Genomic DNA, 15,057 nt, shown 5'->3' on the forward strand with positions numbered 1-15,057 from the left:
TCCTTAAGAGGTTCCACAACCTCTGCTTCTTTCCTCAACTCTCTCCTCTCCCCACAAAGAGAAGAGAAAGAAAAAAAAAAATACAGTGAATTTTTTCAGGATCCCTTGTAAAGGTACAGAAGGTCAAATTTCAGAACAACCTCAAGCCCTGTTCTTCCCGACAGGAGGCAGGGGAGGGTGGGGCTTGAAACATGGGCCCTGGAGACCCACTGCCTGTGAAGCCAGCATCACCACTTATAGCTGCCTGACCCTGGGCAGCCAAAGCCTTGCTGTGCCTCACTTTCCCTATCTGTAAAATAATATGGGCATATCTGTAAGGAACTCAGGAACGTGAAGAGATGAAATGAGACAATTGCAAATCTAGTGCTTCTTCCTGTATCTGTGGTCTCGATACTTGTCACTGGGGTTATTTCCCAAGCAGCCCCTCTGGGCAAGGCCTTGCATCCATGCACCAGGCAGGAGCTCTGTAATAACTCCAGCTCTTCAGTGATGGGACAAGTGGCTATAATACATGGCTGGCTTGGGGGCCTCACAAAGATGACTGGGGGTACACTGAATTTTCACCTTAAATGCTGCTTTAAAAAAGAGACACTCCATTAAACATTTTCCAGTACAATCAATGCCTCTCTGGCTCCTAATCTTGTGCTAAAACACATCAGCTGGTCACTTCCAAGGCCATTAGACTTGAACAATCACTGATGCCTAACCTCATCAAGGCGAGGTTTTCTCACTGGTCAAATGAGGGTGTTTATTATTATGCAGGGTGACTGAGTTATTATTAACATCATCATCATCAGAGGTCAGGTGACAGTTTGGCAATTAGGTAAGGCTGGGTCATTTTTGTTTGGGTTAGACTGGGCTGTGTTTTGGATAGGCTTGCTTTGCCTGTATTTTGGCCATGTCTCCTTCCTCTTTCCCTGCTCCCATTTCTCTCTTTCTTACAGTCCTTCCCTAGACGTCCTAAATCCTGATGAGATCCTGGTCCCCTAAAGGCCCCCCAAACTCCATGTCAGCCAACCACACATACATTCTAACATCCAGATTTTCCTCTTCCCTCATTTTGGCCAAAACATGGTCCTGTGACCTCTTCCTTTGCCTTTTATCCTCTGTTTTAAACATCAATAGCTTGACCCCCATTACCTTGTCACAAGGTACAGTTTGAGTTGTCAGTTCCATTAGTGGCCGATAGTCCTGTTCTGTACTGCCACAAGGGTCCTTTGAAAGAAATGCACTTGTGAATGCCTTCCCTATCTTTTGGCAGTCTGTATGTCTGCGAGATAAAACATGGAAAAAATAAAACAGGAAAGGTTAGATTTCAAACCTTGTGCTCCATATTTTTGGAGCACAATTACCCAGAAAAATGTCACTTGGGAAGCAATGACCATGTGCCAAGTAGTTCAGGCACATCATCTCATCTAAATATGTGGCATTTTTGATGATATGAACATTACCCTCCCTACTCTACAAAATCCTTGTCCCTCCTGGAGCTCACTCTGGTTAGAAAGACAGATAGTACTCAAATAAGCAAATCAGTTCACAAAATAAGTGTGAATTATTCTAAGTATTCAGGAAATCAATGGAGAGGGGCATCAGCAAAATACTGAAGCAGTAACTGATTAGGGGGGCTGGTCCTGAAGAGTTGCCCCTGAGAGGTCACATAAGCTAAAACTGAATAATGAGGAGAGCATTCCAGGCAGAGGGTACTGCAAGTACAAAGGCCCTGAGGCACACAACGTAGCTGCAATAGAAAGGAAAGTGAGAGTGGTTAAAAAAATCAAGTCAGAAAAATAATCAGACGATAGGTCATTTACCACCTTTGGACCAAAGAAGAAGCCATTGGATGGTTTTAAGCATGAAAGTGGTCTCATCTAGGGGCACCTGGGTAGCTCAGTCAGTTAAGCATCTGACTTCAGCTCATGTCAGGATCCCAGGGTCCTGGGATCAAGCCCTGAGTTGGGCTCCCCACTCAATGAAGAGTCTGCTTGTCCCTCTCTTTTTGCCTCTCCTCACCCCACTCGTGATCTCTTCCTCTCAAATAAATAAACAAAATCATAAAAAAAAAAATGTGGTCTCTACCAGATTTTTTTTTTTTTTTGAGTCATCACTAGAGAGCTCTAAGCTGGCCCAAAAAAGGAGAAAAGTCTCTGAAACAAAATTCCAATTCCATGTCCCCTCCAGACAACCACTGGTAGTGAGAAGGCAGGCAGTCAGGGAAGAGCAGATGGAGGGAGGAGAGATCAAGGGATACTGGAGAAGACAGCAATTGGAACTCTCCTTGCATTTGTGTTAACAGGTGCACAGAAACTTGTCACTGCCTTGGGACAAAGAAGTGGGAGTGCTCCCTTGAGAGCACTCAGTTATCATTATTGGGATAAACTCCAGCCTTTGCAATGGTGATCCTAGGTATGGTACCAAGGCAGACAACCTGATCCAGGGGAAATAAAGACCCTTTGTCCTCCATTCCCTTCTGAGCATCTTTCCCGCTGCCCTCCAGAGGGTCTCCTACCTGCCCAGCCCAGACTGGCTTCTCCGTGTTAAGCCAAGGAATCAGAGAATATCAGTGTATACAGGCCATTTTACACAGGAGCACCCAGCCCACCGGGTGTATTTTTTGGAACACGAAACATCGGAAAGCTTTTTTGTTTAGGGCAAGGAGGAAAGCCCTTGAGTTAGGCTGCCTGCTGGAACTCTCTGGTTCTGGCAGTTATGCTGTGTGTCCTTGGGGGAGTCACTCTCTCCCTCTGTTTCTTCATCTGTAAAGTATCTACCATCCCACGCCTGAGGTGGCGAGAGCACTGAGCTACTAGGAGTCAGATCTAAGGTGCAGACACAAGCCAGAGGATAATATCACCGCCCATCCCCTTGTCCACAGGCAATATGATTGTTTCCCTGCTCTCAACTTTGAACGGGGATGGCATCCACCCTCACCTTTGTAAGAATCAGCCTATAAAAAAATCTAATGGCTTTAATGTAAAACAGCCACAGGACAGAATTCCACATCAGTCACCAGCAACTGGGTGGGCTAAGGTAATAATAATAATAATAATAATAATAATAATAATAAAACAATAGTAGCACTTATTGGGGCTTAATATATATTTCACATTCATATCTCATTTAACCTCATAACATTTCTATTACCAAATATATCAGGATTTGACTTGAGTTAATAAGATCTAAGATTTCAGGGACTTAAGAGAAAACTTTATTTCTTGTCCATAGCTCAATCTCAAAGCCAGCATCTGAGATTTCTATGACATTCCACATGTCTGAGACCCATCTGCTTGGTCCAAAATGGGTGCTTCAGTTCCAGCCCTCATGACTACATTCCGGTCAGCGGAAAGACTAGGGAAAAGAAAGAGAAAGAAGAAGGAAGAGGAAGAAAATAACAGCAGCAGCAATGGGCAGGTGGGCTGCCTCCTAAGGACAGGTACTTAAAAGATGTTCTATTTACATTCATTTCATTTGCTATAATGTCATCACAGGCCACAACCAGCTGCAAGGGAAGGTGAGAAATGCCATCTTTAACTGTGATGACCATTGCACATCTAAAATCAGTGTTTCAATTCTAGGGGAAAAAAGGCCTTTGTCACAGGGAGATACCACCATTTTCCCATTTTACAGATGAGGACATTTGGTGGCTGTGAAGTTAAGCAATGCATCTGAGGTCACAGGGAAGCCGGGATGGGTCCCAAGTCCGTGTGAGCCTGAAGGTCAGGCTCCTACCACACTGCTGGAGCAAAGTGCTCCAGCCTCAGCTCCCTCATCTATAAAAGGGAGGTAATAACACAGCACTCATGAAGGTTTGTGAGGATTCCGTGAGCAAACACACAACATGCTCTCTCGTGCCAAGGTCCTTCCATTCCCCAACCTGCACAGGACATTTAAACTCTCATCACAGTTTTCCTTCCAAAGGAAACCATTCCTGTGCCAGGAAACCATTTTCCACCTGGCTTTCTCCATACATTATACATTTAAAGGTAGAAGGTGATTGTATTATATACTTCAATGTCAACCAAAATTTATGGGCACCTGATGGTGTTCATGGGGATCATGCTTTAATTCCATTAGTTTAATGCAGTGGCTTCTCAAAAACATGCTATTCCAGATTCCAACTCCCTTGTAAAATTTTTCTACCTCTGGCCTTAGCAGCATCTGTGGGACTTGAAACAAAGATTGAAGGGAGAGAGATATCTCCATGGGATGAAGAGCAAGAGAATTTGCTGAAAATTTGAAAAATTTTTGAAAATTTGCAAAAAATCTGGCACTGAGTCCACCCCATATACCAGATGTTTTCACGAACATATTCTTATTTAATCACCAAGGATTCAATGGGGTCTCCTACAGAACTCACAAACCTCCAGAGTTAGTTTTATATTTTTTAGATATACAGATTAGTTCTGGAAAAATTGCTTTCTGGGCTCAGGAATCCCTAGGTTAAAAATTTAACAGAGCTCCTTGTTCAGAAGGGGCAGAGTTATACAACATTAGAGTTGGAACAGACCTCAGAAGAGTTTATGACTCAGCTGCCTTCCCTCTGTCTTGGAGACCACAGCCCCCAAGTCCCCACACGTTAGAGAAAAGTGAGGACGGGATAGGAAAAAATCTGGGGGCAGGCTTTATGAAGCTGCTTTTTATCCTTAAATTCAAAAGTAAAAATTTCACCTTCAATGTGCAAGTCAACATTTTATTGGCATAAATGGAGAGAGAGAGAAATAAAAAGGCATGAGGATGGCATTGTACAGAGATGTCTGTAGTACTTATCTATACAGGTCATCACAGAAAGGAGCCTCAAATTCACAAGGCACGCATATTGTGGTACCAGACTGAAAAAGAACAGAACTAATTATAATCAGAGCACTGGTGACTTGCCCAAAGCACTAAAACTTGAAAATGCAGTAAATAGTAGAACGTTTTCTAATTTTTTATTATAGAAGATAGAAACAGAATAAAAAAAAAAAAAAAGCTCCTTGACTAAATATTAATCAGTATCCTTATTTTGAAAATGATTTTTCTCTGTATGCTACTCCAGTTGTTGTGACATGCAAAATCTATCTGCATATATAACCACTATGGGTTTCTATTTGCCCACTTTCTGGCTTTGCTTCCTTTGATGGGGTCCAGAGAGATTAAAGATGTGTAGCCAACAGGAGGGGATGGTTTCAAAAAGTATCTCCACTTAGTGGAATATAAAGCAGCTTTTGAACAAAGCTTGAAATCACTTGGAGAATGTTTATTTTACCTTAAGTGATGAAAGTAGACCTCACCTTATAGAAAATAGAAAAAAGATGCCCATCAAAGTAGTAGTTGGGTTGTCTCTCAGAAGAAAAATAAAGACAAATTTCCACTTTTACCCCATATTTTTCTGTATTGTTGGTTTACAGTAAGAATAGATCCATGTATTATCCAAGACATCTAAAAAGAAGGAGGGGGTTAGAACCCTCTTACACTGTTGGTAGGAATGCAAACTGGTACAGTCATACTGGAAAACAGTATGGAAGTTCATCAAAGGGATCCCTGGGTGGCGCACGGTTTGGCGCCTGCCTTTGGCCCAGGGCACGATCCTGGAGACCCGGGATCGAGTCCCACGTTGGACTCCCGGTGCGTGGAGCCTGCTTCTCCCTCTGCCTGTGTCTCTGCCTCTCTCTCTCTCTCTCTCTCTCTCTCTCTGTGTGTGTGACTCTCATAAATAAATAAAAAATTTAAAACAAAACAAAACAAAAAGAAGTTCATCAAAAAGTTAAAAAGAGCTACCCTATGACCCAGCAATTGCACTACGAGGTATTTACCCCAAAGGTACAAATATAGTGATTTGAAGGGGCACACGCACTCCAGTGTTTATAGCAGAATGTCCACAATAGCCAAAATATGGAAGGAGCCCAGACATCCATTGACAAATGAGTGGATAAAGAATATGTGAGATAGATAGATAGATAGATAGATAGATAGATAGAGATAGATAATGGAATATTATTCAGCCATCAAAAAGAATGAAATCTTGCCATTTGCAACAATGTGGATGGAACTAGAGGGTATTATGTTAAGTTAAATAAGTCAATCAGAGAAAGACAAATACCGTATGATTTCACTCACATGTGCAACTTAAGAAACAAAACAGATGAACATAGGGGAAGGGAAGGAAAAATAAAATAAGATAAAAACAGAAGGAAAGGCAAACCATAAAAGACTCTTAATTCTAGGAAATAAACCCTGGGTTGCTGGAGGGGAGGGGGGATGGGGTAACTGGGGGATGGACATGATGGAGGGCAGGTGATATGATGAGCACTGAGTGTTATATGGAACTGATGAATCACTAAATTCTACCCTGAACCTAATAAAACACTCTATGTTAATTAACTTGAATTTAAATAAATGATAAATAAAATTTTAAATTAATTAATTAAAAGAGGTGGGGAGTTTCTCTTTAATCAGAGACATAGTATAATCACAACCAATTTTTAAAAACTGAGGGAAAAAAACCTCACAGGAATCAAACCATGTTTTAAAAATAGTTATATTTGGTTGTGAGAAGTACAAGGGTTGCTTTGTAATCTTCCCTTCCTTATATTTCATGTTTTCCTATAATAAACATATATTACAATGGAGATCATAACAAAACTTTCATTTCCCCTTAGAGTCACTTGAGCAATTAGACCAAGCGTTTAAGAATCTTAGAAAGCTTTAGGACCCGGGTTGAAAGAAAACATATGGCCTTAGGAATTCCTGTGCCCAGCAGAGATGGATATGGATATCCACTTGGTCACCACTTATTATTTTTGTGTCCTCTCTTATGTCTCCTAGTTACAGTGTTTTTTCTCATCTCTCCTCCAGTTAAAGACAATAGCATGTGGGTCACCTGGTGACTCAATCAGTTAAGTGTCTGGCTCTCAGTTTTGGCTCAGTCATGATCTCAGCGTCATGATCTCAAGATCGTGAGATGGAGTCCTGCATCAGGCTCCATGCTCGGGAGGGAGTCTGCTGGAGATTCTCTCTCTCTCTCTCCCTCTGCCCCACCCTCAAGTCTCTCTCTCTCTCTCTCTCTTTCAAATAAATAAATAAATAAATAAATAAATAAATAAATAAATCTAAAAAAGACAAAAGCAGTAACTGGGCAGGACTTGGTGCCCCAGCCCTACTTCTCAAGGCCCAATGACGTGATATACATGAGGAGGGGTAGGGGCTATGGCTGCAGACTTTTTCCAATGGAGCTTTCTCTCCAATTTAAAGACTTCCTTGAATCCTTAAGCAAGATTGGGTTGTCCAATCACTCTTGATCACAGAGCATACTAAGAAACTCTATGAATAATATCAAGGAGGCAAGTAATCAAGAGGCTCAGACAAAGCAAGGGAAGGATGGCACTTCCTACATAGCCTCCCCAGTGTCCTACCCACCTTCCTACATGGGACACACACTTTCTCACCCAGAATCATGAATCATGCCATTGAGTGACCTTTTGGGTTCTATAGGGTATGTCACACAACTGGAAGGATTGAAATGATGAAACATCTCCATCTTATTCCCCAGAGAGCTCCACAACTTACATGACTTTTCCAGAGACTCACAGACTATGAACTTATTTTCTCTAAGTGATCCTTTAACCAAGGACATCCTGTTAAGGACATTCAAGAGATAGGCCTCTTTGTTCTAGCAAGTAAAGAATATTTAGTCTATCTACCTGGAAGTCCAGTTGATAAGGAAATTAGACCACCACTCCCTTGCCTTCCTTTCTTTCCCTCAGGATCATCCTTCCAAAATTAGGTAAAGCCACCAAAGCCAGCTACTCTAGCTCCTTCCTTGCTGGGACGCAGATAGCACAAGGTTTTACATGGAGATGACACCTAACATCAGATAAGCCTCTCTGTACCCCTGAGACTGTGATGTGAACAGACAGAAGACACACACACACACACACACACACACACACACACAGACCAAATATCCTTCTATCTTAGCAAATATCAACACCTGCTCCTTCTTTACCAGTAATAGCTTTGGTTTTGCTTCATTCTTCCAGCTGACATATAAGATTAACCTACCCTATCAAAGAATTAACCCCATTCCTAGTGCTTCTGGGCAGCATCCAGGCAAAGCCAGCCTCCTTGAAGCTTGCCCCAAATCTCACAAAACAAGCTTCAATCCTATAAATTGTTCCTAACATCATCACACTGAGCCCTTCCTTGTCCCCATGAGCTCACCTATTGAATGCTCACTCTTGCAAAGAGCCATGAAACCCTTGTTCAACTGCTGTGTTCCTGGTGGTCTTGGGCTGAGGGACATTCATCATAACCTGCCATCTTGAGGGGGATATTAAAGAATCAAAAGGCCTGTGAGAACCAGCATGCCTTAAGCAGTGTGTATGCTTGACAGAAGTTCCAGGAGCAGCTTCTGGAAGACTCAATCTGCTAGTAAGAAAGTCCGCATGTTGAGCTGACATCTTGGCCATGACAGTATTTCTCTGTCTGCCTCCTTAACTGGTGACCTGGAAGCTAGGTACAAATGTCAGGACTCAAGGTCAAGGACATGTCCTCCCTCTTCCTACCACTTGGCTCCTTCTAGCAGACCCCAGATGGTCGTCAATTGCCCTATCCCCCATGAATCAATCCCTCTTGCTCGCTTCTCTCCCTTCTCCCTACCTCCAACCTACCCAGGCAGTGGTCTCTAGGAGCGCAGAGGTAGGAGGGAAGGCTAGAAGGTGGAAAGGAGAGTGCATGACCACCACAGAGTGCTCCCCACGTGCTGGACACTGTGCTTAGTCCTTAACCCATACTTATCCAATTTAAATCTCACACTAGCCGCATGAGGAGGATCCTATCATTATCGCTGTTTTAGAGTTACTGAAGTTCAGAATTTAGTAACAACTAAATCCAAACAATTAGAGAGGGACAGAGCTTCCTGACATGCCAAACTAGGCTCTTTCTCCAGAACAATGCTGCCTCCCACAGGACACAAGTTGTTCCTAACATAAATGAGGACCTAAGACCACAGAGGGCTTGTTCTTTCCCTAGATCCCATGAGAAGCTGAGGACCAGAATGGGGCATGTTTTCCCCAGGTGATGGGATAGAACCACCAGTGGGGTCCAGGGGATGCACAGAGGGTTAAAGTCCTATGCTAAGGTGAAAACCAGGTACATTTGGTTAAAGTCCTATGCTAAGGTGAAAACCAGGTACATTATATGCATTGTACATTTAATGTAATTAACCTACATTAAATCTGTAGGTTGTCAGGCTCCTTAATGTTTCATAACTCTGTGCTGTCACCTCTCAGCATATGCTGTCCCCCTTCCAACAAGTAAGTTTTATTCAAAGTCCCCCTCTCACCCCGGCCCCACCCTGCCCGCAATAAAGCAACATCACCTTCTTAATATTGGGAAATCTTTCACACCATAAATCCTCATCCCTAAAAGCACTTAGATCTCAAAGGGTAATTACATTCATTCTATGAATTTTCCTGCTGTCAAGTCCTGCAGGGAACTTTGTCTGGACCCAGGGAAAACAAGCAGGTTAACTCGGGTTCACTCTCAAATTAAGGCTGAGGGAACCTATATTGTAGGTGAAGACTGCCATCTTGTGGGCAAAGAGAACAACTGGCGAGATTCACAGGAAGATCGGAATATCCAAGTAGGGTCTCAAAGGAAGAAGACTCTTGGGGCTACCAGCTGGCTCAGGGGGTAGATCATATAGGATTCTTGATCTCAGAGTCAGGGTAAAGAAAGCTCAGAAGTCATTAATTCCATTAATCTGCCTCTAATGCCAGATATGTTCAAGAAACAGCAAAGAAGCCAATGTGGCTGGTGGCTGGATCAGAGAAAGCCATGTAGATAGTAGACAGAGGTAAAGGCAGACTGGGGGAGCTTCCTAAACCATTGTCGGGAATTTAGCTTCTACTCATGGAGAACTGAGGAGCCATAGAAGATCCAGAAGCACATTATATTACTTAAGTTTCAAAGTATTTCTCTGACTGCCTCGTTGAGTACAGTCAGAGGAAGGAAAGAGCAGAGGCAAATAGACTAGTAATCTGGGCTAGTGCCAGTGAGTCACACCAAGATGGTGAGAGGTGATAGATTCCAATTACCCTTAAGTTTCCTAATGGATTGGATATGTGGTGTTAGAGAAATAAGGAATCAATAATTCCAAGGTTTGTACCCTGAGATACTGGAAGGACACAGTTCCCAAGAACTGGGATGGATTAGGCTTGGGTGGAGCTGACACTGATCAATTCAGTTTTGAACATGCCACATGCCATATTTGAAATTTCTATGAGACATGCAGTGAAGCTGTGGAATAATCAGATGACATATGACTCTGAAGTTCAGGAGAAACAAAGGCATGAAACTCTCAGATCAGCATCCAAAAGACAAAGAGAAGATGACCAAGGATTTAGCCTTGAGGCAATCATCCAACAGAAGAGGTTGGGAGAAAAAACAACAACAACAACAAAAACTGGAATGTGGGACAAAAAGCAGGAGAATGGTTTATTCTGGAAGCCAATTGAAGAAACTATATTGGGGATCCCTGGGTGGCTCAGTGGTTTAGCACCTGCCTTCGGCCCAGGGCGTGATCCTGGAGTCCCAGGATCGAGTCCCATATTGGGCCCCCTGCATGGAGCCTGCTTCTTTCTCCACCTGTGTCTCTGTCTCTCTGTGTCTCTAATGAATAAATAAATAAAATCTTAAAAAAAAAAACTATATTAAGCTGGAGGAAGTGATGAACGATGTAGGATGCTCTTGACTGGTCAAGGAATATGAAGACTGAGAACTGATTGTCTGAAATATCACCAAGGAAGGGCTGTTTTAATTTCCAAATGCAATGGGTGTTAGGGGGTGCGAATCTTTTTGGTTTTGATTCCTAGGTTTGTTTTGGTTTTTGGTTTTGGTTCTTTGCCTTTATATGTCATATCATGTATTTTGTGAATTTACTTGGGGGAAGATCCTGGGAAATGCTGCCTATATTTAAATATTTTATAAATGTATCCTTAAGAAAGCAATATCCCTGAATTTATCCTTCCATGTGTTCACCTTTCATGCTCATTTCAAGCCTGAGCATGTCTTCTCCTAGAATATTTTTGTTGTTGTTGCAAAAGGTGCTTTTATTAAAGTACGGGAACAGGACCTGTGAGCAGAAAGAGCTGCTCCTCCTAGAATATTAAGCAAGCCAGTTCCTTACTAATCAATCATTTGTTGGAATGACAATTTTCCTAAAACTGTAAAGCAAAAAAAATTAGAAAATAAATTTAATGTTGAGGTTTGAATCATTCTGTGATAGTCACTTCTTGCAATTGCTTACTTCAAGCTTTTATACTCATTAAGACCTAGTATCATTATTATAATGTCCAAATACTATAAATATGAACTTATAAAACATATTTATATTAACAAAATTATTTGTATTTCCATTCTTTTGTCCAATTAATACAGAGCACTTGCTCTGTGCCAAGCAGAGCATTAGGTATATTCTAAGAATGCAGAAGTTAACAAGACACATACTATCCTGGACCTCCAAAGCTTTGCTCCATAGGGAATTATAGTTATTAAATAGGAGGTAACCATAAAGTGAATCATGTGGTGGCTAAGGAAATGTATCACTTTGGGACCTGCTCTTTTGGAAGATTGGATCTTTTTGGAACTGTATATAAGTAAAAATGTTAAATGGCTGTACCTTGATAACTACATGAACTCTGGCCACCCCTGACCTAAAACTGTTTGCCTCTGCCCTTCATCTTCTAGGTGCCAAAACTGTCCTATTTCTCAAACATGTCAAACTTGTTTCTGTCTAAAATTTGTGAATACAATACCAACATTCAAAACTTGAACTATTAGAAAATATTTTCTAAATTAGATATATGTGTATATATATATATATATATATATATATATATATATATATGTATATCTATACTTGAAGAGAGACTATAGGAATGCAAAAATAGGAACTATTGAGCCATAAATTTAACAAAATATATGCAAGACTAGTACTCTGAAAACAAAACATTGCTGACTGAAATTTTTACATGCCTGAAGAAACTGAAAAGTGTAGCACATTCATGGCTTGGAAGGCTCCCTATTAAGATGGAAACCATTTGCTAAGATGTATCTGTAGATTTATCAGATCACAAATTAAAATTTCAGTATACTTTGTTAAAAATATTGACAAAATAATTCTAAAACTTACATAAAAATACAAGCAACCTAGCCAAAGTCAACAAAAGGAAAAAAGCTGGAAATTTTATGTTATTTGACTTTAAGATGTACTAAAGAGCTAGGGAAGCCTGGGTGGCTCAGTTGGTTAAATATCTGACTCTTAGCTCAGCTCAGGTCTTGATCTCAGGGTCATGAGTTCAAGACCCACATTAAAAAAAACAAACAAACAAACAAAAAAGGATGTACTAAAGAGCTCCAGTAATTTAGAACATGTGGTAGTGGTGAAGAACTGATACAGATCAAGGAAAGAGAATGGAGAGTTCAGAAAGAAACCCATACTTACATGGTGCTATAGGTTGAATATTTGTATCCCCCCAAAATCAGGTTAAAATCCATCCCCCCAGTGATAGGAGGTGGGGCCTTTGGGAAGTGACTATAGCATGAGGGTGGAGTCGTCAAGAATGGAATTAGTGGTCTTATAAAGAGACCCCAGAGCATTCCCTCCTCCCTTCCCCCATGTGAGTGCACAGAGAGAAGTTAGCCATGTGAGTTAGGAAGCCAGCTCTCACCAGACACTAAATCTGCTGGTATCTTAGTCTTGGACTTCCCAGCCTCCAGAACTGTAAGAAATAAATTTCTGCTGTTTATAAGCCACGTAGTCTCTCATGTTCTGGTATAGCAATCCAAACAGGCTAAGGCATGGTCGATTGGTTTTTCAGCAAAGGGGCCAAAGCAATTCAATGAGAAAAGAAAAGCTCTTTCAAAGAATGATGGTACAGCAAATAGATTCTCATATTGGAAAAAAAAGAAAAATGAAATCTACCCTTACTTCATACTCTACACAAAATTAACTGGAAATAGATGAAAGACCTAAAGCACAGGCTATACAGACAGTCCCCAACTTAACAATGGTTCCACTTATGATTTAGCACAAAACTGATACGCATTCAGTAGAAACTGCACTTTGAACTTTGCGTTTTGATTTTTCCCCAGATTAGAGACATGCAGTCTGATCCTCTGTCACAATCACTGCAGGCTCCTATAAGCGTTCTGAGTGTGCTTTAAGTGGGCTAGGCTAAGCTATGCTGTTCAGTAAAGTAGGTGTATTAAATGCATGTTTGATTTACAATACTTTCAATTTATGATGGGTTTATTGGGATGCAACCCCAGTGTAAATCAAGGAAGATATAAATAAGAAAAAGTGAACAAATCGGATCTTGTCAAGATATAAAAACAACTCGACCCTTTAAAAGACCCCATGAAAAAATAAAAGGAATACTGCAAAATGAAAGAAAACACTTTCAGTACACATCTGACAAAGGACTTCTATTCAGAATACATAAACCAAAAACTCAAACAAAAACCTAACTTTTTTAAGATTGGCAAAAGATTTGAAAACTTAATTCAATAAGCCCATGTTCAACATCATTGGTCATGAGGGAAATGCAAAATTAAAAGCACTATAAAAATACCACTACAAACTCATTAGAATGGCTAAGAAATAAAAGTCTGACAATATCAAGTGTTAGTAAGAACGTATAGCAACGACAATATTCATACATTAATGGTGAACACATAAAACCATACAATTACCTTGTAAAACCATTTAGTATTTCTTAAATAGCTTTGTAAATCATGTGGCTCTGCTATTTCAATTCTGGGTATTTGCCCAAGAGAAACAAAATCGTATATCCATACCGTAACTTTGTTCATAGGACCTTTATTCATAATATCCAAAAAGGGAATACAAGCCAAATGTCCATCAAGAGATGAATGAAGAAACAAATTAGGGTATACAAGCACATAATGGGCTACTATTCAGCAATAAAAGGGAACAGTCTATTCATACACACAACAGGGATGAATTTCAAAAACATCACGCCAAAGCCATGAAAGAAGCCAGACACAAAAGTGCACAGTTTATGATTCTGTTTCTATAAGTACTTTCAAAAAATGTAAACCAATGCCTAGTAACAGAAATCAAACCACCTTTGATGGATATCAAGACATTAGTAATTTAAACAATGTGGTCATTGTTTTGGGATAAATAGATTACAAAGCAGATTGGAAAACTCAAACTAATGAACTTGAAATCAATTAAAGTGGCATTATAAAGCCCCTTGTAAAGGATGGATTATTTGATAAATATTACTCACACAACTGACTATCCATCTGTGGGGAAAACAAAATTAGGTCCTTACCTTACACCACACACAAAGATAAATTCCAAATGGATAAGAAGAGTTCATTGCAAAAAAGCAAAAGTTTAAAATTTGGAGAATATATGTGACCTTTATTGTGATCTCTGACTTAAAAAATAAGTTCTTAAATAAGATGCAAAAGGCACAACCATAAAAGATAAATGGGATTACACTAAAAATCATCAGTCATACAAGGGATCCAATAAAGTCAAGAGTCAAGACACAGATTGGAAGAACATATTTGCAATCTGCATAACTGACAAAAAATTAGAATCTCGAATGTATAAAGAAGACAGACAATTCAACACAAAAAAGGGGCAAAAAACAAAAATAGGCACTTCACAGAAGAAACCAGAATGGCCCATAAACATATAAAAAGATGATCAATTGAGTTAGTAATCAGGAAAACAAAAATTAAAGCCACAAAGAGAGGGGCAAAATTGTTCTAGGCGATGGTAAGGATACATAGCAACAAAGACCTTCATGCTGCTTTTCTGAAAGTAAGTTGACACCACAAATTTGGAGACTGGTTTGAGCATATGTAATGTGGCAGACACTGTTGGTTCCCAACCCAAATAGATTTTCCTCACTCTTCTTCCCTCTTGGCAAAGTATGCCTCCTATCACATTGATTCAAAATATCAAATACTCAGTTCACAAGCCTCCTTTCCAGCTGGGGAGCCATGTGGCTCAATTCTGCCTAATGACAATTGGGGGAA

The 15,057-nt window shown here is 40.5% G+C and overlaps 1 protein-coding gene across 2 annotated transcripts in view; it reads right to left on the reverse strand.

The window, feature by feature from the left end:
• Positions 1-15,057, reverse strand: part of CD38 (CD38 molecule) — a 50,810-nt gene that overhangs the window by 17,392 nt on the left and 18,361 nt on the right. For both annotated transcript variants that reach the window (XM_072737749.1, XM_025998542.2), the window contains one exon: positions 1,141-1,270. In XM_072737749.1, the coding sequence (XP_072593850.1) occupies positions 1,141-1,270 (130 nt within the window). The remainder of the gene's footprint in view (positions 1-1,140; positions 1,271-15,057) is intronic.

Source organism: Vulpes vulpes, chromosome 14 (assembly GCF_048418805.1).
Source record: "Vulpes vulpes isolate BD-2025 chromosome 14, VulVul3, whole genome shotgun sequence".
In the NCBI taxonomy this organism is placed as follows: Eukaryota; Metazoa; Chordata; class Mammalia; order Carnivora; family Canidae; genus Vulpes; species Vulpes vulpes.